General features: G+C 40.8%; 4 protein-coding genes across 9 annotated transcripts; 1 reads left to right on the top strand and 3 right to left on the bottom strand.

Annotated features, from left to right (window-relative positions):
• The first annotated feature begins 191 nt into the window (after nucleotides 1-191).
• fbxl13 (F-box and leucine-rich repeat protein 13) lies at nucleotides 192-17,056 on the top strand. 4 transcript variants are annotated; one of them, XM_044193387.1, is made up of 21 exons: nucleotides 192-891; nucleotides 1,124-1,230; nucleotides 1,999-2,095; nucleotides 2,236-2,303; nucleotides 6,514-6,668; nucleotides 7,100-7,209; nucleotides 7,294-7,392; nucleotides 8,256-8,351; nucleotides 8,453-8,588; nucleotides 12,093-12,145; nucleotides 12,496-12,596; nucleotides 13,043-13,172; nucleotides 13,647-13,745; nucleotides 13,941-14,061; nucleotides 14,170-14,332; nucleotides 14,422-14,541; nucleotides 14,632-14,755; nucleotides 14,855-14,935; nucleotides 15,296-15,430; nucleotides 15,543-15,706; nucleotides 15,792-17,056. In XM_044193387.1, exons 1-21 carry the CDS (start codon nucleotides 802-804, stop codon nucleotides 15,982-15,984), a joined length of 2,442 nt encoding a protein of 813 aa, XP_044049322.1. In that variant the 5' UTR covers nucleotides 192-801; the 3' UTR covers nucleotides 15,985-17,056. The 4 variants fall into 4 exon arrangements, with proteins under 4 accessions (XP_044049322.1, XP_044049324.1, XP_044049323.1 ...); XM_044193389.1 differs by lacking the exon at nucleotides 1,999-2,095; XM_044193388.1 differs by lacking the exons at nucleotides 1,999-2,095; nucleotides 2,236-2,303.
• Nucleotides 1,969-5,902, bottom strand: LOC122874890. The gene is made up of 5 exons (XM_044193386.1): nucleotides 5,654-5,902; nucleotides 5,513-5,571; nucleotides 3,052-5,437; nucleotides 2,664-2,700; nucleotides 1,969-2,571 (listed from the first exon to the last, which is right to left on the bottom strand). The coding sequence occupies exons 1-3, from the start codon at nucleotides 5,668-5,670 to the stop codon at nucleotides 3,054-3,056; spliced, it is 2,460 nt and encodes an 819-aa protein (XP_044049321.1). The 5' UTR covers nucleotides 5,671-5,902; the 3' UTR covers nucleotides 1,969-2,571; nucleotides 2,664-2,700; nucleotides 3,052-3,053.
• On the bottom strand, nucleotides 8,731-13,249 carry LOC122874892 (leucine-rich repeat-containing protein 17-like). 3 transcript variants are annotated; one of them, XM_044193391.1, is made up of 7 exons: nucleotides 13,113-13,249; nucleotides 11,646-11,778; nucleotides 11,050-11,526; nucleotides 10,740-10,954; nucleotides 9,883-10,038; nucleotides 9,262-9,403; nucleotides 8,731-9,180 (listed from the first exon to the last, which is right to left on the bottom strand). In XM_044193391.1, exons 2-7 carry the CDS (start codon nucleotides 11,768-11,770, stop codon nucleotides 8,898-8,900), a joined length of 1,398 nt encoding a protein of 465 aa, XP_044049326.1. In that variant the 5' UTR covers nucleotides 11,771-11,778; nucleotides 13,113-13,249; the 3' UTR covers nucleotides 8,731-8,897. The 3 variants fall into 3 exon arrangements, with proteins under 3 accessions (XP_044049326.1, XP_044049327.1, XP_044049329.1); XM_044193392.1 differs by having other exon boundaries at nucleotides 11,646-11,792; nucleotides 13,113-13,246; XM_044193394.1 differs by having other exon boundaries at nucleotides 11,646-11,837; nucleotides 13,113-13,243.
• fam185a (family with sequence similarity 185 member A) lies at nucleotides 16,025-21,096 on the bottom strand. Its single transcript, XM_044193395.1, has 8 exons — nucleotides 20,055-21,096; nucleotides 19,732-19,841; nucleotides 19,446-19,538; nucleotides 19,110-19,248; nucleotides 18,544-18,585; nucleotides 18,350-18,445; nucleotides 18,100-18,234; nucleotides 16,025-17,953 (listed from the first exon to the last, which is right to left on the bottom strand). Exons 1-8 carry the CDS (start codon nucleotides 20,482-20,484, stop codon nucleotides 17,841-17,843), a joined length of 1,158 nt encoding a protein of 385 aa, XP_044049330.1. The 5' UTR covers nucleotides 20,485-21,096; the 3' UTR covers nucleotides 16,025-17,840.
• Between the last annotated feature and the right edge of the window lie 796 nt (nucleotides 21,097-21,892).

Below are 21,892 nucleotides of genomic sequence, written 5' to 3'. Positions count from 1 at the left end.
GCCCAATCAGAGCCCGTCCAATCGTCTTAAATTTAACCCAATTTCTAATGTTAATTTAAGAAAAAATATAAGTTAAAATACGAGCAAGAATAATAATAAGCGGTCCTATCGTCTCCGGTCTTCTGTTTTATCAGTATCATTAGACAAACTCAAAACCACGGTTACAATAATGAAACAAATGATCATTTATAATAGAAGTCATAAATAACAAACGTCTTTTGGATGTTACATTTAACGTTAAAAGTTTCTCATATGAACAGATGCAAGTTTTTACAAGTCTTTTGCCATATAGCTATGACAGAATAATAATTGGAATAGGAAAAGTTTCAACTTAGTTGTAATAAACAATGAATTGAAGTTTTTTGGCAGTAATCACATGTCAGTCATTGCATTTAAAACGCTAAACCGCCCAATCTGGCAACACCGCGGCCAGCTCGGAGTGGCCGACCAAATCTTTTGCTGGGTGATTAGCAATGAGTTTCTAGCTATAAACAAAATCTTAGCTTTCAAAATATTTTTGGAACAAAAGTGTTAGGGTTAAACTGTTAACATGTGTAATTTGTTAACTGAAAATTCACGTGAGTCACACCGTTGACCCTGTACACTACGTTACATTTAAATCTTGCTGCAACGCATTAGTTGTCCAACGTTACTTAGAAGTTTTACTTGCTTCGTTACCTGGCAACGTTGAACTTCCAAAGGGAGATGGAGCACCAGGCAAAATCTGACAAACGCTAAATGAAACAAGCGCTAGCTAGTTAGTAAGGTACTCCATACCTCGATAATAATTCTACTTTGCAAATGTGTCAAAGACAAGATATGGCTGTAGCAAACGCAAAGCCTCTTCTGAAAGAGTGCGAACTGAAACACTGCCTGCCACAAATATATAAGGTAAGCGAAGTTGTCTTGTGTAGAAATGTTGGTAACGTTATGTTAGTTAAGCTAGTTAGTTACATGTAACGTTACAGAAAACATGAGCTCAGGTCAGTTCTTAAGTAGTTAATGCACATTCAGTTCACTGTTTGATTACTACCTATGTAGTTGACTTATCACCACTTGAATATTTATTTTTCCTGAATGTGAAAAGTAATTCCTATCTTTATTTCATTTTCTTTGACAATAGGCCTTATTGACAGCTTCATGCCTGTCATGTCCCAGTGACCCAATACAGTTTCTGAAAGACACTCTTATGGCCTTGCAGGGGCATGATAATCTTCAGGATGTTGACTGGTAGGTAGACCTGCTTTCTTGTGACTTTCCTTGAGACGGACACTTGGTGGCTCACTTTCTCAAGTTTTATTTTACTGCTGGGAGTGACAGTCATAGTAGGCTGACAAATGTTGAGGAGTGAAGATTAAAAGTCCATGTCAAAGAAAACCTAATTTTTCCTCTACATTCCATCTCTGACCCCAAAATGTAAGTCACTGAAAGGGAAAGCTTGTACAAAACTAAACTAAAATGAGTCACATTGTGTTTCCAATTGCATCATGTCCTACTCTGGTTACATTGCCCACCATTGTTCATTTGCTCACAGTAACAGATTTTTAAGTGCCTCTTTAAGTACATACTCGCAACAATTAAGTTCTCTATGTGGATGTACAGTACATAGATTTTCTAGACCTTCACCACTGTACTTAAAGTGACTTTCAAAAGCAACACCCCTGGGGATCCTAAGCACCAGTGTCAGCACTTACAGGCATAATTCATTTTTAGAGAACATTTTTGATGGAGAATATTATATGGTCTTTGTTAATTTTGAAAAATCATGTTTTAAAGTTAAACGAGTGGTCACTACAGGTCATGTACATTTACAACGGTTTAATCTTGACATAACATGTATTACTTCTTCCACTAGTAACTAATAACTCCATTACTATTTTTAACAGTTAAGTAGCATACGGTTTCTGTTAAATCTGTCTGTGAGCTCCAAATCATTCAAAGATACAAATGCACACTAGACACGATCTGTTTTGATTTCAACTTCCTTCTTCTTTGGAGGCACAAGTTTGTTGCTGATGCAGAACAGCACACTGCAACAACCTCTCTGACACGTAGGACTGTGGACACTGTCTATGTGGGCCCACATGACACCATGGTACAGTATGGTTTAGTAGTATACATACCAAGTATACAAAAGTCAGGTTGAGGCCCAGCTTTCTCAGACACATTGTTCAGACTCAAATTATATTGGTTTTAGTGCTTTTATAATAATTGCTGTTCCGTATTCTTTTCTAGCTGTCCTTTTGTCTGTTCGAGAAGGCCTACTCCTGTTACAGGAAACATTTAACAAGCTCTTGCTTCAGGTAGGCTTGCAGTATTGCTTTCCCAATCAACACATGAGGGTTTGATTAGGAATTTCTTGAGTGGAAAAAGGAACAAAGGGCCATTAGACACGTCACCATTCAAGTAGTTTCTTTTTTTGTCAGCCTGTTTGACTAAAGTGCAGCCTAACAAGCACTAAGTGAAGTTTTAGCTAAACAAGACTGAAGTTCATGCCTTTACTAATTAGAGCAGATGTATGTAGAACTGCAGAAACTTGATTTTCCTCCCATTTGAAGATGGCAACAGATCCTTTTGGGGGGGGGGGCAAAAAAAAAAAAATTGATTTCCAAATTCAGTTTTCAGTTGTGTGAGCATTAAGCATTCAAAATATGAATACTTACCCATATTTGCACAAGGACTTGCTGTCAGCAATTCCACCTACGATAATAGCAAAGACGACAAAAAACAACAAACTTGTAGTACCAACAGACAATTTTCATACTAGGTCAATTTTTCAGCCGTTTTCTCAAGTTCTCAAGTTCTACCTCTCCTCAAAAGGCTGGTCGGCTACAGTGACTTTTAGATGTAAATTGTCTCTAGATTTTTGGTATTTGCATATTTGCCTCCAATGCAATCCTACAGCTTTAAAAAAAGTAGTCTTATTTACCCCTAAGTTTAATTGATTTTGAAGTTTGAGATGTGAGAAGTGTTTGATTAATTAGAACTAAACCTAACTGTTATATTCACCAGCAAACTAGATAGATAATAGATGATAGAGTGTTGATTCACCTTTACTGTTCTTCAAATCCTTTGACATTGTAGGATATAGTGTTCTTGTATTTACGTTGCCTTGGATCCCATTGGTGTTTACCGGTTTTGCCTTCATCCAGCTGATATGGTGTGTAACGGGTCTTTGATAGAGATACTTTGCCCCTTACATAGCTGTTTCTGGACTTCACAACATGTGTGTTTACAGATGGTGACATATTGGAGCCCGTTTGAGGAGGAAGCCTTTTTGTGTTGCCACCATTTCTCCGAAAGACACCACTTAAAGTAGAACCAGAAACTTTGGCTGCAGACAGCGGTTTAGGAGGCCAGTAGGCCATGTTGCCAGGCTCTTTATTCACATTGGCTGGACGCTTCCGTACTTTGGACGGTTGTATGGAGGTCTGTAGAAGGCCAGCTCTGGTTGCACCCACATAGCCACTAATGCCTCGTCTTTGTGGGGTAGAAAATGAGCCCTGGGGATTTCTGGCACCAAGTATAGCACCAGTTGGAAACCTATCAGAGATCTTATTCTTGATGCCAAAGTTCCTGGACATGTCTTCATTGCCAACTAATCTTGAAAAGGCTCTCTCCAATGCTGACGTTGGAGCTAAGTTAGTTAGAGAGTTGAAATCTCCATAACCACCTCCAACCTGAGAGGAGATACCACTCTGAGTTGAATCTAAGCCAATAGAAATGGGAATCAGGGTATTGTCAGTCATTTGTTTTGGTTCCTGAATGGCAGAGACTAGATTCTGCTTGGAAGGGTCTGATTTCTCCTCATCTTTTGCCTGATTAACACTGACTCTCTGGTCTCCGAGATAGCCATCATGCCTGCTTGAGCCGTGAAGAGAGCTGGAAGGTTTCACAGTAAACACTGGGTGGGATCGGACTTCATTCTGAGCATCATGTGGGCTGCTTGTCTGAACTCCCACATGACCACTACTACTCTGTGGTGAAAGGTTTTCAGAGCCTGAAGAAACGGAGCCACTAGATACACGCAGGTGGACGGTGGGAGTGTAGTTTATATCCTTTGATTCCTTGCCAACAGCGGGTTGATATGCCTGAAATGATACGCTTTGTCTTCCCCTGTGTTTTGGTTTGTCAGGGATGTAGAGTTGACCTCTTGATGCACTGACATATAAACTTTTGCCATAGGAATTCAAAGACGGGGGCTTTGGGGCAGAAAGGACATTGGCTGGAGTCACTCTGCCTAGCTCCTCACTTTGGAAATCTTCACCAAGTTCAAAGCCACCAGATGGTTTTTGATACCCTGTTAAAGAGTCTTTACCGTGAGTTGTATAGTTTGGTTGTTGGATATTCTTCTCAGAGGTTAGAGGTGTTATATTGGATGTCTCACTTGAGTAGTAGCTGAAATCTTGAGATGGGCTGTTTGGAGGGTTGACAGGGGATGCAGTCAATTGGCCACTAAAAGAAAAACCCTCTCCAAAGAATAAGCCAGAGGGTATTTGTTCGGGGAGCTTGTAGCTTGTTGACTGAATATCTTCGTTTCCCACATCAGGAGCATTTGTGAAAATATCATGGTTTTCCCCAGAAATGCCACCGTTGTCAAAACTTCCATAATTACTTGAAACATGCTCTGGGGCTGCTAAATGATGGTGTGGGTAGAGAGCAGAGTCCAGGCCCGAGTCTTGGTTGTCATAAACACTGGTAGAAATGAGACTTGCTGTGTAGTTGATAGGATCAGGGGCAAAGAGACTTTCCCTTGGCATTTGGTAGTTGGCGCCCTGTTCACCTTGTTCAAACACTGTATTTATAGGTTCACTCCAGACTTCATTTTCACCGGCGTCATCATGGGCAGTGCCTTCTTGTGCAGAATTAGACCTATAGCTTGTGTCAGGCTCTCCTTCAATATTTTGAGCATTAAAAGCTATCTCGTTTTCCATAACTTCCTGTGCTGTTTGAAAATGTTTACTCAAGTCACTTCCTGGCATTAAGAAGGAGCGTTTCATTGTCTCTATAAACTGTTTGAAATCGTTGATTGTTGGGAAACTGATGCCCTCCATAGTTTTCTGTTGTGTGTGCTCTTTCACTAAAAAGCCAAAGGGGTGTCGATAAGCATAACTTTCATGCTCAGGGGGAGCGGAGGGGGCCACTAAAAACTTATCTGGCTCATGTCCTGAGTCTGGTTTGCTTTGCACCATCTCTTCACTGAGGCTAGTAACAGAGCTAGCATCCTCATTGTTTTCACGGTGTACTGGTTCACTCTCAAGGGAAACAAAGTTTTGGAGTCTCATAGCTTGCATCTCATCCCTTGGACTGAAAGAGTCATGGTTTGTGTTTAAAGATGCTCCAGAATGAAACTGGTTTGAAGTTTGTGGACCAAGCACACCTACATGGCTACTGAATTCATCTTCATTGAGAGAGTAGCCATGTGCAATATTGTAACCTATCAGGGAATAAACAGACAATACATGGTTGGTATGGTTGAACACTGTTCGGGGAATAATACAGAAATTCTTACCTTTTTGAGGAGGAAAACAAATGCAGCCCCATAACAACAGAGTGCAAATCCAAGAAACCCTGAAAAACAACAAAGTTGGATAGAAAAAACAGTAACAGACAGTAACAAATTTAGCCAAAAATACACTTGTATTTTATTTACCCAAATGGAAGAGCCATGTCAGTGAGTTCAATCACAGTGTCCACCTACAGCAACAGCAGCAGACTGTTGATTAAAACTACCAGCCCGGTTAACAATCAGTCATGCTCTACCCTTACTTTCTCCACAAAGTTTGAGAGCAAGGAATAAAAGGAAAAGTGCAAGGAAGGATACTAAAACTTTTCAGATTCTGCTTACACTGATTGCAATTAGGTGATTGTAGACAGCTGGTGCTGTGTGAAAATGAGCATTTACTCAAAGGGCTGCATGGTGATGGCTTAAATATCACTATCCAGCAATTCATCTGGAAGATGATAAAACATCTGTTGCCTTCCTCTTCATGTCTTTTTGTAAATCCACATGTCTTGGATATATATAGATTGTACATGAGTGATAGGAAGACATAGATTCAATACATTCACCTAACCTCTCACACACAAAAAGTTCAAGCCTCTGAAATTGATCCACAAAAATATTAATGAAACATCCATAATACCAGGAGAGAGTGACTCAGATGTAACTCTAAGCAGAAATTTGACCCATGTGGATGAAAGTCCTGAATGTTTTCTCTGGATCATTGTTAACAAGTTGACGAGTTAAAGAGGATATCCTATTTCACAGATTGCCTTTCACCTGTCCATTGTCAGTGCAGACTTCTGCATTGTTGGCCTTTTGTCCATTCAGTCACTCTGTCCTGTCTGAATGTCCCAACCTGCTTCAGTTGAGATCATCGTTAGAAAAAAAGTTACTTGAGATTAAATTATATTATGTTACTGACTCCTGTCCTGTTGAGTTCATGCAGGTTCTGCCTGCGTACCTTTTCACTGAATTAATGATGAGCTGTGTTTGCTGTTTGGGGACAGGAAGTGGAAGAGGTTCACTACGCAGAGTAAGAGAGGAACCACAGAGCTGGCTCTGAAGATGGACATGACAAAGAAGCATTATGAGAGGAAATGCCAGCGAGTTGCACTCACCAAATGGTCAAACTGTGTAAAATTACACAAGAAGACACAGGCTGGTAGGTAATTACTCAAGTATTTCTGAATGAAAAAGTAATCATGAGGAGCTTTTGCTTAACTAATGTGGATCGACTGTTTTTACAAGCTGTAACTCTCCGTGTATACAGCCAGAGAAAACATGCAGTGTGGTTAAGAAATGTGTCCAAACTGTAAGTCTTTCCTGACACTCATGTCTTCCCCACTGTATACACCCATTTTTGTGACTCATTCTGCCCCTTGCACCTTTCACTCTTAAACTCTGAGACTTGACTCTACTTTTATAAACTAAATTTGTCTTGAGATTCAGTACAATCCAACTTTGTGATCATATTGTTGCAATAATTTAGTTACATGTTATCCTCTGCTAAAAAAGGATGCAGAAATGCAAATACTTGTTCTGTTCAAAAGTGATGGACATTTGAAACAAGACTAAAATTTCTTTTTGACTTAGTTGCCATCGAGAAACTTGAGAGACTTTTAAACAGTGGCCACCTTAAGCGCATCATAGCTGCATGGCGTAATGTTGCAAAGGACTCAAAGAGGACAAAAGAGTACTTTAAGGTATAAATTTATTTGGAATTTAAGTAAACAAATATATTGAATTCTTGCAATTTTCTACATTTCTTGTTTATATGAATCTTGCAGATGTTGGAAATGGGGTTTATTGAAATCGGCAAACAAGTCCACCAGATTGGGGAAGGATGTGATGGACTCTCACTGCTCCCTAGCAGCCTCTCACTGAAGGTAGTGCCTCTTAAACTACACAGCATTCATGTGCCACTCATGTTTTCTTTATAGTTCATGAGCCTGATTAGAGCGATGATAGCCCTGCATTTAAAGCTGTAGCAGCTTCATGTCTCTGTTCTAAAAGCAGTCAGTGATGAGATCATATCTGTTACGTAAGACTTAAAGGGGACTCCACTGTAAATATGCCCTCAGTCTCTTTGAGGCCAGTTGATTAATCAGTCAGTTGCAGCTCATTATGGTCTGGTATACCTATTAGCCATTACCACAGAAATGGTTGTGTTTATGGGACAACTCTCTCACAAGATCTGTTGCTGTGTTGTTGTGTTTTTGTTTTGTTTTTTGCATATCATATATTTTTTTTTATCTTATATAATTATAGGAGTAGTTTCATACCAGTGGCTGTATAGTTTACAAATATTCTATAAACTCCAGTAAACATCTTTCTGACTCAGCTTCCACTTTCTGGTAGTTGTAGCCCCTGTTTGTGTTGGATTCACATTCGCTAGCAGAGGGAGTGCAGTTCTGGCTTTATTTGCTCTGGTGTTTCTGTCCAACACTTCTCCCGATAAATTGTGCTTCAACATGACTATGTTTGGAGAAAGAAAGAGGCTGCTTGTACACTTACATCACACTGCCTTGCAAAGTGGCAGCGGCAGAGGAGGCAATGAATCCATAGTGACAGCTGGTTGTGTGAGATTAAAACCTAAACCTTATTATATATTTATTTACAAGAACATTATGGAAGAATGGATAAAATGAATACCTTAAAGTACTTAGATATTAATCAAATAAATAGAGACGAAATTCAAATGTTTCTGAATGAATTAATCAAATATGTCATATGATTGTTTTCTCTGCAGATCTTTCAATATTTAGAATTGCGAGACTGGCTAAATTGTGCTGAGGTGTGTTGCACATGGAAAGCTATCATCCAGTCAGGCACATTGTGGAGTCAGGTCTGTACTGAGAGATTGCTTCTTGTATTTAATTTATAGCAGTGTTTAAAGTTGCACTTGAAACAGGAGAAGAAATGTCCCCTGATGTGTTTCCCTGTTAGATCAACTTCTCTGTGGAGAAAGACTGGATAACAGACAGCACAATGAAACAGATTCTGCAGAACTACCGCCCATTTGTGATCCACCTCAACCTGCGTGGCTGCACGTCTCTAAAATGGCCCAGCTTGAAATGTATCAGTGAGTTTTGCACATTTGGTTGCTAGATGTTATGGGGGTTTTTTTGTCACAAGTGTTTCATGAGCAATACCCATGTTTCATTTAGGTGTGCATTGACCTGTACAGATCATGTTCTTATAGGAATAAATTGTCAAAACAGTCAAAAAGTTGATCATTCTTATATTTTGATTAAAAAGACAACACAAAACATAGAAGCAACACTGAAAAATGTAGTTTCTCCATCTGATACAGATGGAAAATTATGTTGTAAACTAAGAAAGAAGAGAAAACAAAGAGCCTTTTTAAAGTCAAATTTTAGGTCAGACTGAGTCAGGACAGCCTGATGATCTGGTATTTCTGCGGTGCTCTTAAGTGGCTCGGCTCCAGCTCCTCCTCCAGCTCTCCCTGCACTTCCATTGGTGTGTTCCATAGCTGAGGGTCCGTTTGGTCTTGATCTGTTCTGCTGTGCTGTCTGTCTTTTGGACACTCTGTGTTGTAGGAATGCACATACTCCTCCACACTCTTCCCAGTATGTTCAGGAGGTGAACGACACAGCAGGCCAGAGTGCTTCACCCCTGGGTGCAGACGCAGCCAGTACACCAAGTAGTGGATGCTGAGAAAATGCAATCACTTATTAATAATTATTTGCATTTGTCTAAAAAAATATTATAAACATTTGAGCAGAATAACCCACCTATAGTCACACACCCAGGGGTTTCCCCCCAGTTTTAGCTGTGACAGGAAGTAAAGGTCTTCAAGAACCCCGTACTCAAAAAAATGCAGGCTGTTGTCTGACAGGTCCAGCTCATGAAGGTGCAGGAGCCCAGACAGGGAAGCTGGGAGAGAAAAGAGAAAGAGATGCATGGGCATAGCATCCATTTGTTGCTTGCTTGTCTCAGTATAGTTATATTTAGACAGACCTGTTGCTGTTTATTATTAACCATTACTAAAGGTAAAAGCCAGTGGTGCAATCAAACTCTGATAGGAATGTGAGGGCTGGTGTCTGAATAACTAAAGCACAGTGATCATTTTATGTCTGTAACCCTCTCAGCTTTTCCCACTACAAAATAAAGCCAATACTGTATACACAAAGATGGCAGAATGCCAGCTGTCTCTAAAAATGAGAAATGGGAAACAGAAGTCAGCAGCAGTTGTGTAATGTATTCTCAACCTTTTGGCTTTCCACATAAGCCGAAGAAAAACACAACTTTGTTTGTGTAGGTTTTCATCCTGGATATTACAGGAAATAAAAAGCACCTACTGTAATATTCACTGATAATGATTAATAGCTATGCAGTAATAATAACACAGATACCTGTGTCAATGTGCTCCATGTTGTTATTACTGATGTTAAGGGTTCTGAGGCTCCTCGCTCCTTGGAAATCTCTGGCTCTGAGATGATGGATTGAATTATGGGACAGATCGATATGAACAACATCCTCTGGAATACCCGTGGGCACCTCAGTTAGACCTAAACATCGAGGAGAAGGGGTTACTACATTTGATTATTTTACCCAAAAAATAGTACTGCTTTGTCCACATGTTGAGTATTATTATTTTTTAAGTAGAATTAAGATTTTTCATCTCTACCATCCAAATTTGTCAAGCCAAAGATTGAGTTTACTACTGCAAGTTAGTACTGCAAGTCAAGTAGCTGAGAAATTGGCACAGAGAGATTCATACTCTGCCTCTATCCATAACCTGAATTTGATACTAAAATCCAGGCCTGCCAGTAGGAGTACACACTATTTGATTTACTCTATTCTCAGGCAAATTTAAAATGCCTCGCATGTTTTGCAATAGACTTATTCTTATTATTAATGCTGTCCAAGTTGTTCATAAGGTGACAAATGATGATAACATAGCATCAGTCAGAGGTTAAGGAAGCAAGCAACGTAACCTTGAATAGAAAACACCTGTTAAACCAGATGTGTCTCTTTGCCAGTTCTGTGTCTGGCCCTTTGAGAGATGGAAGTTAAGTTATTCCAGTCATGCAACAGTAATATTTTATCATGAACATACGAGCTCTCTGACATGACGGTACAAATTTTTCCTAACCTCTCTGTTGCATAAGAAACATGTGTGCTGAATTTCTAAAAACACAGTGAGGCTCAGAGTAGGGTACAATTAATCAAACTGATTTAGGAAAATAAAAGCTGATTGTGAGCTTGCCTCGGTTTCTGCAGTCCATCCGTATTTGGGGGAAAAGGTAAGTATGGCAAGACGTGGTGGCGTCTGGTTTGGTGCGAATTGGAATGGGCTCTACTGGGTATGTGAGATCTGTTTGGTCACCCTGTGGATCGCCCGTTGGGTCTGTCTCTTTACAGAGTAACTCGGGATCAACCTGCTTCAACTTCATGCCTTTTAGCCTGATGGGCTCTGCACACCTAGAAGAGGAAACACTGTTAAGTCACGGTGAAATCAGATGTGACACCTGTGGAATCCGAGCAATAGATCAAACACTTTTTGTGGAATCACTCACCTGGCATGTTTTCCTAGATTACGATTTCTTGGGACCTGCAGAGTGAGTATGAGACTGTCCATCTGGCAGAGACAATTCCAGGGATTATCATATAGACGTAGGTAGTGAAGGTTTGGCATGGGGATGAGGGCCTCCTCACTAAGTGTTCCCAGGCGGTTGTGTTGCAGCAGCAGGGTTGTAAGGCGTGTCAGGCCCTGGAAGGCCCCTTCCTCCACTAAAGAGATCTGATTCTGCTGCAAGTCCAGACTAGTTAAACTCTCATATCCAAAGAAGGCCCCATCACGAAGGACTTTGATCCGGTTGCGGGCTAGAAGGAGGTGCTTGGGTTTTTTGGACCATGTCTGTGAGGTGGGAATGGAGGTGAGGTGTCGGTCCTGACAGTCTACAAAGACGTCTCCAGATTCTGTCAACACTGAGCAGTCAGGTGCCACACGCCTGGAGGGGCTTGATCTGCTGTGACGCCCAACACCTCTCACCCTGACAGTTTTCAAACACACAAAAAATGAATGAATTTCATGTCTTGTCGCAGTCTAGACATCATCATTAGAGTAGGTGAAAATGGATTGAACAAATTAGAGCCAAGAGTAAATCCACACCTGTCCCGTGTGAGTTTGTGTCTTGCTCCTCTGAGGCCTCTGCCCTTCCCCGGTCTTTTCATCTCGGTGGACGGGAGCAGAAGGAGGAGCAGGGAGGCTATAAGGAGAGAGGAGGTCACACGCATCCTGAGCCCTGCAGGGATTGTCCTTTCAGTAAGCAGGAGTTTGGGATGAAAGTCTTATGAAAACAGGCTTGGACACAGAAGCAATGGGTCAAAGGTGAATAGTGTTATTGTTGATGGAACACAACTGCTGCTTGCCTTGCGGAAGAAGTGAGAGCTGGCACATTATGTAAGAGATAGGAATATGTATATACAGCTATGAAAGAAGACAAAATGTCGTATATTACTTTATCATATCACAATGTACATATAATAATTATAGCAAAGCAAAAGACCAGCCATTTCTCTGCTCTTTACTTGTTTTCTCTGCATTCTGTTTTCTTAGGTGAATGCAGAAATCTCCAGGAGCTCAATGTGTCAGAGTGCTTTAATGTTACAGTAAGTAAAACATTGTTAAGACTAATGATAATGTATAGATGATAGCAAAATCAGCCATGTCCTACATTAAATCATTGAAAATATCCATTGAACAACGTCTTTTATCTAAGATTACAATATATTTGTCTATTAAGATTTTGCAGTACGTCACAGATAAGTATTTGTTCAGTGTCTGGTGGGATTTTTCCAAGTTTTACTCAGTTTTATTGATTCCATTTCATGAAAACCAAGTAGTTTAAATGTTTGTTACTGCACTGTTGATTGTGATATTACACTGTGCCATACACTGTAGTAACAGTTGCCTTGCTGAGAGAAGTTAAGGTAACATTTAAATCTCTGCTTTTTAACAGGATGTGATGGTTCAGAGAATTGTCGAGGGCTGTCCCTGCCTGCTCTTCTTGAACCTTTCTTGCACACTTATAACAAACAAAACTCTAAGAGAACTGTCCAGGTAAACCTCCAGTTGTGGTTAAAAAAAAAAAAATCACACCATGTGACGAGATTTGTGCTCCAAACTGTGGTCCAGCTCACTCAGGTCTCCAAATTGAACAAAAAAACAAAAACTTTTGTTTGTCCAATGTGCAGACCACTACTGGCTCGCATTTCATGTCTGAAAACAGCTTGGTTTAGAGGTTACAAATGTGGCACTTATAACATTTGGACTGTATGATTGCATTGATGATAGATTTGCAGGTTCAACAGTTTTCAGTCATTAGCTCTCATTATGCAAAATGTTCTGGAAATATTTCACATTTTACCATGCAAGAATTTGAAGATATCTAATACAAAATGTTTATGTACTCAAATGTACACCTTTTCATTTGTTAAAAATCAACAACAAAACAACCAGCTATAATCTACACAAAGCTTAACTATTAACTATTGATTTTCGAACAGGAACTGTCTCAGCCTTCAATACCTGAGTCTGGCCTACTGCTACAGATTCACAGATAAAGGGTTTATGTACCTGACCACAGGGAAGGGCTGCCACAATCTTATCCACCTCAACCTGTCCGGCTGCACTCAGGTCAGTTGGTATGCTCCTCTCAGTTTGGTATATGTAGTCACTCCAGTCAGCTTTAACTGTGGACAGGACACAGCTTTTTGCCTTTTTTGAAAGTTCAGTGTTCAGTCCGCCTTCCAGTCACTCCTCTCTGTTTGCACGTGTCTCCTCTTGTTTCTGGCTGTACGCTGGTGACTGTTTGCACTCGAATGAACGAAGATCTGAAGGAGAGTAAAAGGCAGCTGCGGCCAAGCGGAGGGTTGGGTTTATACAACCAACTCTGGTCCACCCACTCACCATGTGTACACTCCATAACATAACACACATTCACCGCAACATAAAACGCACTTTCCTCTGGGAATGTGCATTTGTGCCAGATGTATGGTTTCACTTTATGGGGCCCATGAAAATATGAGGTGCAAGAAAAACTGCATCCAGGAGAATGATTCAGATTCCAAGGTGGACACGTATTTTCCTCCCTCCTCTCTCTCCTTCTAGATGACAGTAAATGGGTTCAGGTACATTTCTGCCGGATGTCCTTCACTCAAGGAGATTGTGATCAATGACATGCCCACGCTGTCAGATAGCTGTGTCTTGGTAAGTTTGTTCATTTTTAACACATCACAGGTTTCATATACAGGGTCAACATCCCAGCTCTGGAATGTTCAACAAAGACACAGAAAATAAGGAAATTAGAAAAGAATTTGCTTTGAATTTACTTTTTTTTTTTGTCCACACACACATAACCCCTCACAGCAGAGAGAAGTTTTGAGTCTTACTCTTCTCTAACAGGCACTAATTGCCCGATGTCACTGCCTGTCTGCCATTTCTCTGCTGGATGCTCCTCATCTTTCCGACGTCGCCTTCCAAGCCATCGCTGAAGTAGCCAAACTAAAGGCTTTTAGCGCTGAGGGTGATATCATTTTGTGTTCTGCAACAGTCATTTCCATGAACACATGAAAAGATGGACGTAATTCTATTCCAGTTATTCTATCTGTTCTACACCCCATGTGCACTTTAGGTAACAACCAACTAACAGACATCAGCTGGAAGGCGCTGTGCAGCAGCTCACAAGACCTCCACAGACTCCACGCTGCAGAATGCCCCAGAATGACCGACGCCAGCCTCAAATCTGTCGCTGCCCTCAAAAACCTGCAATACCTGGACATCTCACTTTGTTACAAGTGTGTGTGTTTGTTGCTGCTTTGGTTTCAGATTCTGTGCTTTTTCGTTGCATTGCATGACGTAATGGGTTTACTGTTTTCGATTTCAGGGTGCGTGATATTGGGATCCAGTGCTTGACTGAAGGTTCTTCATCCACCAAACTGAGAGAGCTTAATGTCAGTCACTGCAGTCAGATCACTGACGTATCTGTCATGAGGATTGCACAAAGGTATATGACTTCACACACACATCTCATTGTGGTCTGTTTAATAGTGTCACGCAGCAGGTCTTTTTGTGTTGTGTGTGCACAATTTATCAGGTTGTGTAAACTGTACCATCTCAACTTGAGTTATTGTGAGAGACTGACTGACATGAGTCTGGAGTGGCTGAGTGGCAGCTCTATCTGCTCTCTTGACATCAGCGGTTGCAACATCCAGGATCAGGTATTGTTTGGATGTTTGCTCACAAATTCCTGAAAGAAAAGGTAACTGGCCCTGTTGGTGATGTCTGTAACTTATATATATATATATTTGTATTTTTAGGGGCTGGCGGCTCTCGAGGGAATTCACTTGAAAAAGTTAGTTCTCGCTGAGTGTGTCTACGTCACAGACGTTGGCATAGAGGTACAAATCTAGCTAGAATTTTGACACATGGCCAGTTGTGGCATTTTTATAGAACAGTTTACAATTTTTAGTTCATTTTTTACAATACAAGTTTACTTCCTTTTCCAGTGTGTGCTAACATCAACAGCTGACAGGAAATAAACTTGTACCCAAACGGTTTCCTGGAAAAGCAATTTAAAAGCATTTTCACAGTTGTTGTTTCACTTGCTGTTACTGACTACTAACAGATATGAACAGAGCAAGGCATCTATGGCTTCTTATAGATAGATAGATAGATAGATAGATAGATCCTCCTCATTCATTTTCTCATCAGTTCATCCCACATCTTTCTCTCATCTCCTTTGTTCCTCGCGAGGGCAGAAGCTGTGCAAGAATGTGAGAGATCTGGAACATGTTGATGTGTCTCACTGTGTAGCTCTGTCAGACCCGGCCATCAGAGCCATTTCATTTTACTGCAGAAGTCTAGTTACACTGCGGATGTCAGGTTGTCCCAAGGTATACACACACACTCTTCTAAAGCCTTTAAATGTTCCCTGGCTAAAGTTGATTGTGTTTCCCCTTGTCATTTCATGCCACATGTTTTCTATTTTCTTCTGCCCTGCCTCAGATGACAGATATGGCAGTGCAGTATCTGACAAGTGGATCTCAGTACCTGCGAGAACTTGATGTGAGTGGCTGCGTTCTTCTCACAGATCGCACTCTCCGACACTTAGATAAAATGTGTCCTCCACTCTGCTCCATCACGATGGCCTGCTGCAGCAGCATCTCCAAGTAAGACACAAACTTAGATGAACACTGCATAGTTAGATTCCTGCACAATGACTTTTAATGACCAGAGAGCGGTTCCTCCTTTTAGGGTGGTCGCCTTAAAGCTTCAGCCACGTGTGGAGTACTGGGAGCACAGCAATGACGACCCTCCATACTGGTCTGGATACAACGTGTGCCAAATAGTGCATCCAATCACAAGACCCATTAAGACTGATGACACCTGGGAAGTGGTGGAGCGGCACTCAGCGATGACAAGAGCAGAAAGTACTGAGAGGATATAAACAGATGTCAAGAAGTAATGATTTTGTAAAAACAGAGGTCACACAATCACAGCAACCATCATCTTTGGGACATTATTTCAAAACATATCTTCAGCATCTTCAACCAACCATTTTGCATGATACGCTTGAGATAATCCACACAAAACTGAGTCACATGGATAAAATCCCAAATCACTGGTTAGTAATCAGATTAAGACTAACCTTTCTGTGTTCTCTGTACCCCACCTGTCTGGATAGAGGCTCAGACGTAGCACTGTTTCAGCACCTCACTCACACTTAATATTTAATCAGATCCTGACAGTGGAAAGTCCTGTTCCGTTGACCCTGCTAGGCTCTAGTGGGTTAATAACCCAGATACCCATAACAGATAATTTAGATACCCAGTGCATAAACATTTGTGAATTTTTAGTTTTTGATTTTGAGTTTTGGATCTTTTATTATTTTGTTTATAGTACTGATATTGTTTTCTCGCTGTAATATAGTATATTTCATTTGTACAAAGACAACACATGTGTGTATTGCTCCACATATTTCATACAGTCAGTAGTCAAAAGTCTGCAACTTCTCAATTGTAAGTTTTAAGCTCTGAAACAACTAAGTGGATGTTTAAAAAAGTGTTCCAGCTGTGGTCTTAAGACACTAGAGAAAATACCTCAGTCTTAAAACCTTGGAATCCAGATTGAGGACAAGTACAGAGATGCAATCACCAGATGGTGTCTACCACTAATTTTTTACCAAGGGTGACAGCAACAGCACAAACCACTGTGTGGATGCAAAAGTTGGCATCTTGAGCACTAAGACATGACCATAATTGGTGTCTATTTATTTAAGAAACTTTATACTTTCATATACATGGAAGTACAACGCACTTTAAATTTGATCTCTCTGTCCCTCACCATTTCAACAGTCTGATTTCAGAGCTTGTTAAAATTGATTGTAATTATTTTTAAATGTCTACATTTTGTGATTAACATTGGTTCGTCTATGCAGTGTCTGTGTACTCAGTGTTTTTCTTTTTCCTTTAGAAATGTGTTTAATTATGCTCTTTAAATTAAAAATCTATATTCTTTTATATTACGATGTTGGTTTATCCTTTGATTATATAACACTTTGTAACTGCATTTCACTTGGTTTTATTTTTACTGACATTCTAATGTGTGGATTTGTTTAATGCCGGACCTACATTTTTAATACTAAAGCTCATTACTGGAAACAAGTTCACATCCTGTACAGTTTGCTTCTCATTTGGGGCAATGATATAAAGCTCTTCTGGAATATGCAAAGAGGTTTGTGGAAAATTTGTTGTAAGTTATCAATACTTAGTGCTTAAATTAAAAGGTTTTCAATAATTGGAGCCAGGTCAAAACTAGTCAAATTGTAGGTATATTGAAATTGACAGCACAGAGGCAGAGGTGAAGTTTCTGACTGAATTTGCCTCTTGATTAAAACTTTCCATGCTTTTGTCACAGTTTGAGACTCACCATTTAAAAAAAAAAAAAAAAAAAAAAAAAAAAAAAAGTATTTACATACCATACAAAAATATTTAAAAAATCTGAGCGAGCAAACTGTTTCTAATTAACATTTAAAACAGCCCAAACCAACACTGGTGTGCAGTTACACAGTATGCTTTCCAGACTCAGTGTACGTACAGTGACTTTTAACACACATAGAATATTTGTTAAATACTATGGATGATACATAATGTCCTTTTTTTTTTAAAGTACAGTATATCCTGAGCACAGAGTTTTAAATACTTCAGTGAGGTAAAGGTTCATCCAATTGAGGAGCGACAGTAAATATCTGGCTCTGTCTGTTAGTGTAAAGCCCCAGAGCAGTGATGCAATGTCACTCATAACTCAGCTCCCCAGCTTCAGGGACTCAAACCAGCTTTGTGTCTTCAGCCTGACAGAGCCTCTGTCTGCCTGAGCTTTAACCCACTGGTCCACTGGAGACCCTCCATTTATATAGCCTGAGAGAAACACACAGCAGGGGAAACGAGAGAAACAAGACGGGTTATAGAAAGGAAACAGAACGTTCTGTGTTGAATTACTTGATGGAGGGTTTAGTTAATTAGCTTTGCCATGGAGTGTGATGTAATGAAAAATAATGGCTTACCAGTAACTGTGGTTTGGCCTTCAGTTGTGCTGTTTTCTACTCCATGCAGAACAACTTCTGGGCTGATATCCACCGCAGCTCCACAGAGCTCCACCCCGGCTTTCAACGAGGAAGGGACACGTACACACACCGCTCCTACGTACGACAGAAGAATGAGGCAAAAACAAAGAAAAAGAATATGACGCAACAGTGCGCGAGAAGGAAAACTGTGGTTCAAAAGGTGAATATTCTTCTCATGCTGTGTGCTTACCGTCCTGACTGTGGAGTTCGGCACTGCCACCGTCTCCCACATAGACATCAATGCCTCCGCTGTGAGAGGAAACCTTCAGGAAACTATTTGAACCATCTGCAAAAGCAAAGAAAGCCTCAGAGGGTTTGCTTTTCTCAGCCACTGATAGATACCATATGTAGTTAATTGTGCAATTAGAGAATCAGCTTGCTTACCAATAACTGTATCTCCAGACACGTTCTTCACAGTGGCGTTACCTTTTAATCAATGAAAGCACACGGTTGGTTTTAACTAATATAACTAGCTGTCAGATTATTTCAGTTACTAGCAGGTGAATTATTACATTTTTAACTGGTAAAGACTGTGGAAAATTTGGCAGAGACAAGCCTCTGTCACCGACTGTAAGCGTTGCTGAAGTTAACAAGATAACTGTTTTCAGATATTCTATGATGATATAGATAATTTCAATTAGTTTTAAGTGCAGGCTGCAGTAGCTCAGGTGGTAGAGTGGGTTGCCTATTAATCGTAGGGTTGGTAGCCTAATTCCTGGCTCTTCCTGTCCACATGTTGAAGTGTTCTTGAACAATACAACAAACCCCAAATTGATGAAAAACATTATGTTGTTTTGGACAAAAGTGTAATAAATTTAGTGTAACATTTAACTTTTTCCTTTACTCTACATTTGAGTTTGGCTGTAGCACTAATAACCAGGCAAACAATATAGATGAGGACAGACAGATGCTTTAGTATAGATGAGGAAAAGATGCTGATGTCTGCTCACCGTGTACATGTCCCAGTTCTACTCTCCCAGAGCAGGAGGAGACACAGCTGGACTCGGCATAGATGGCTTTGACCTTCAGAGGGCCATGTTCTGTTGAAACATTCATTTTGGTGCCTTGGAGCTTCTTGACATCCACTGCCTGCAAACACACAACTAATCACTGCACAGGACCGTGGCCAGGTGATGTATGATTTGACTTTTTTCCCCCTGTTTTGTCTCCAAATCAAAAGGTGTACAGTAAACCTCGATGCTGTGAACACATTTTAGATAAAGCCTGTATTCAGGCTGCTGCTGCCCTCTAATGACTGCTGAGTGTAAGTGTAACACCGTCCTTACACTGTCCCCACATGTGCTGATGTCCACATTGCCATGGATAGTTCCCACACCTGTAACATGTCCTCCGTGGGACTGGACCTCAACCTGGTGACCCTGAGATACAACAAACAGTGAGAGGAAGTGAGGAGTGTCAGTCTGAAACACGTTCCTTCAACTGATAAAACCTCTTTGATGAGTCCAAACACATCTTCAACTCTACAACAACAGTCCAGTGGGTCGTTTAATTTTAACTTGAACAAGTACTTTTAGGTGTAGTTGGGGACTGTTTGTGGCTTTTTTAACCTACCTTGACAGAGTGCAGCAAACAGTTGCCCTTCTCTGTCTGCACCTTGCAGATATCACACTCCATTTTCTTCACTTGCACGTTGCCTTTTCCTTGAGTAGTAATGAAGAGATCTGACAAAAGCAAAATTCATTAGGGGGACACCGAAGGACAACAGACAGTTTCAAGCCAACTGCTGAAAAAAAAATCTGATGGCATTTTAAAGCACCATTAGGATCAATAGTAGGCCCTACTGGAGACATCCAGCATTGTCCCTGGATGTTTTGTAAACATTAAGGGGTCATTTTCATCCATTCTTGCATCATCATTTTACAGGAGACACTCACTACTTTTGATAGGCGCAGCCAGATCAATCGACACGCTGCTGTTAACCTTCTCAGCGGAGATGAGCAGCTCTTTGCTCTGGTCATCATAGTGGACGTGTAAGTGATCCAGACCGACCTCCTGCTCGGTGTCTGTCCCGTGGACTGTGACCAAGGCTCGGTCAGCCTCAGGGAAGGCGTGCAGGTCCAGCGGGCGGATGGAGATGCTGCAGCCCAGCTGTGCCCGTACCGTGCTGAAGGGGCTCACCTCCAGAGCCCACTGCTTCAGAGGCTGGTTCATCTCCTCATGTGTTGGAGACTTCGCGGGGGCAGAGATGGAGAAGAACCGTGAAGTATGTGCGGAGCACCGGGGGAGTGTCCTGGGGCTGACTGTGAGGGACCAGCAGCGGAGAAGTCTGACACATCCCAGCTGACCTGCTGAGCTCCAAAACATCTCTTTATCACCTCCCGGTAGACCAGCTCCTCCACGCCTCACACTGCTGCTGTTACAGCTAATTAACTACACAAACACTACTTTCGCTAAACAAGCTGCCATTCGGTCAACATGGACTGTCACAACGCTGTCAAGTCTGTGTGCTACAGTTAGCACAATGCTAGTACTTCCGGTACGAGGTTTCAGACTATAAGCGTCAACCTCAACTTCTAACAACATCACTTTAAAAAAATTCTCTTCAACCTTGGTATTAGTAATGGCTCTAATGAAAAAACATTACATTTGAATTGGAAATTATAATAAGTTGTGTTTTTACATAATACATTACAAGATAAAAGAAGACAACAGAAGGCCACTGTAAATTAAACACACAATCAAAGTGAAGCACACACACACCACACTAAAAAAAATGTGAGTTGCTGTTAGATTAATACTTTGTAAAATGCTCTGTTGAAGCTATAGTATATATGCAAACAATTATTTTTTCACAACTATAATTTATACCTTTTACACCATACTCATTTAGCCCCTGTTATTGTAAAGATACAACACACACATGCACACACACACACACACACACACACACACACACACACACACACACACACACACACACAACCTTAGCCACTTGGTGCTTAATTTATTTTCTGACCTGTATCATAGTGTATTATATTTTTTGCTTGGTACTTCTATTCCTGTGTGCACTGACGTGATAGTGAGCTGCTGTAACAAAGTAGTTTCCCCTCTGGGATCAATTAAGTATTTCTGATTCTGATTCTGAACATGTAAGCACAGAACTGAAATAAAAGACTTTAAACTAGATTTTGACACATTGATCCTCTTCAAGAAAGGACATCAAGATTAGAAAATAATGCAGAGCCCACCTCATGTCACCTGACATTGTGCTTTAGAAGTGCATATTCCCAAACGATTTTCCAATTAAATCAGCACAAATAATTTGGCAAAATTGGCACACATTAAGCCTGGAGCTTTTGAGGGCCCTGTACTCGTGGGGCACCGGGGCAGTTGCCCGCTTCGTCCGGTTTGTAATGCAGCCTTGCACACTACACATTGTAAGCAGTTAGGAGTGCTTTCCCGTTTCATCCTTTTAGATGGAAATAATGGCCTAAATATACCAGCAGCCCGTATTCTCCCTCATTTTTATTTATTGTATGTTGAAGGCAAAATCTTTTACTTCCGGTCTTAGTCCGCGTCACTTTAATTAACTTGACAAACCGGATGTGCAATCTTGCGTAAACTTAGTTCCGCCCCTCTTTTGGTCTTGTCCAATCAGTAGTCCTGTGTGAGCCAGTCGCAAATGACGTCGTTCTCGCCGCAAAGGCTGTTGGGGATTTGAGTCTTGAAGCAGTTGTTCGCGTCCAAAGCTCCACTTATAAGTCTGTTCTGT

This window comes from Siniperca chuatsi, linkage group LG4, assembly GCF_020085105.1.
Source record: "Siniperca chuatsi isolate FFG_IHB_CAS linkage group LG4, ASM2008510v1, whole genome shotgun sequence".
NCBI classification, from domain to species: Eukaryota; Metazoa; Chordata; class Actinopteri; order Centrarchiformes; family Sinipercidae; genus Siniperca; species Siniperca chuatsi.
Note: the sequence above shows the minus strand (reverse complement) of the source record. Positions and strands in the feature narration are given on the sequence as shown.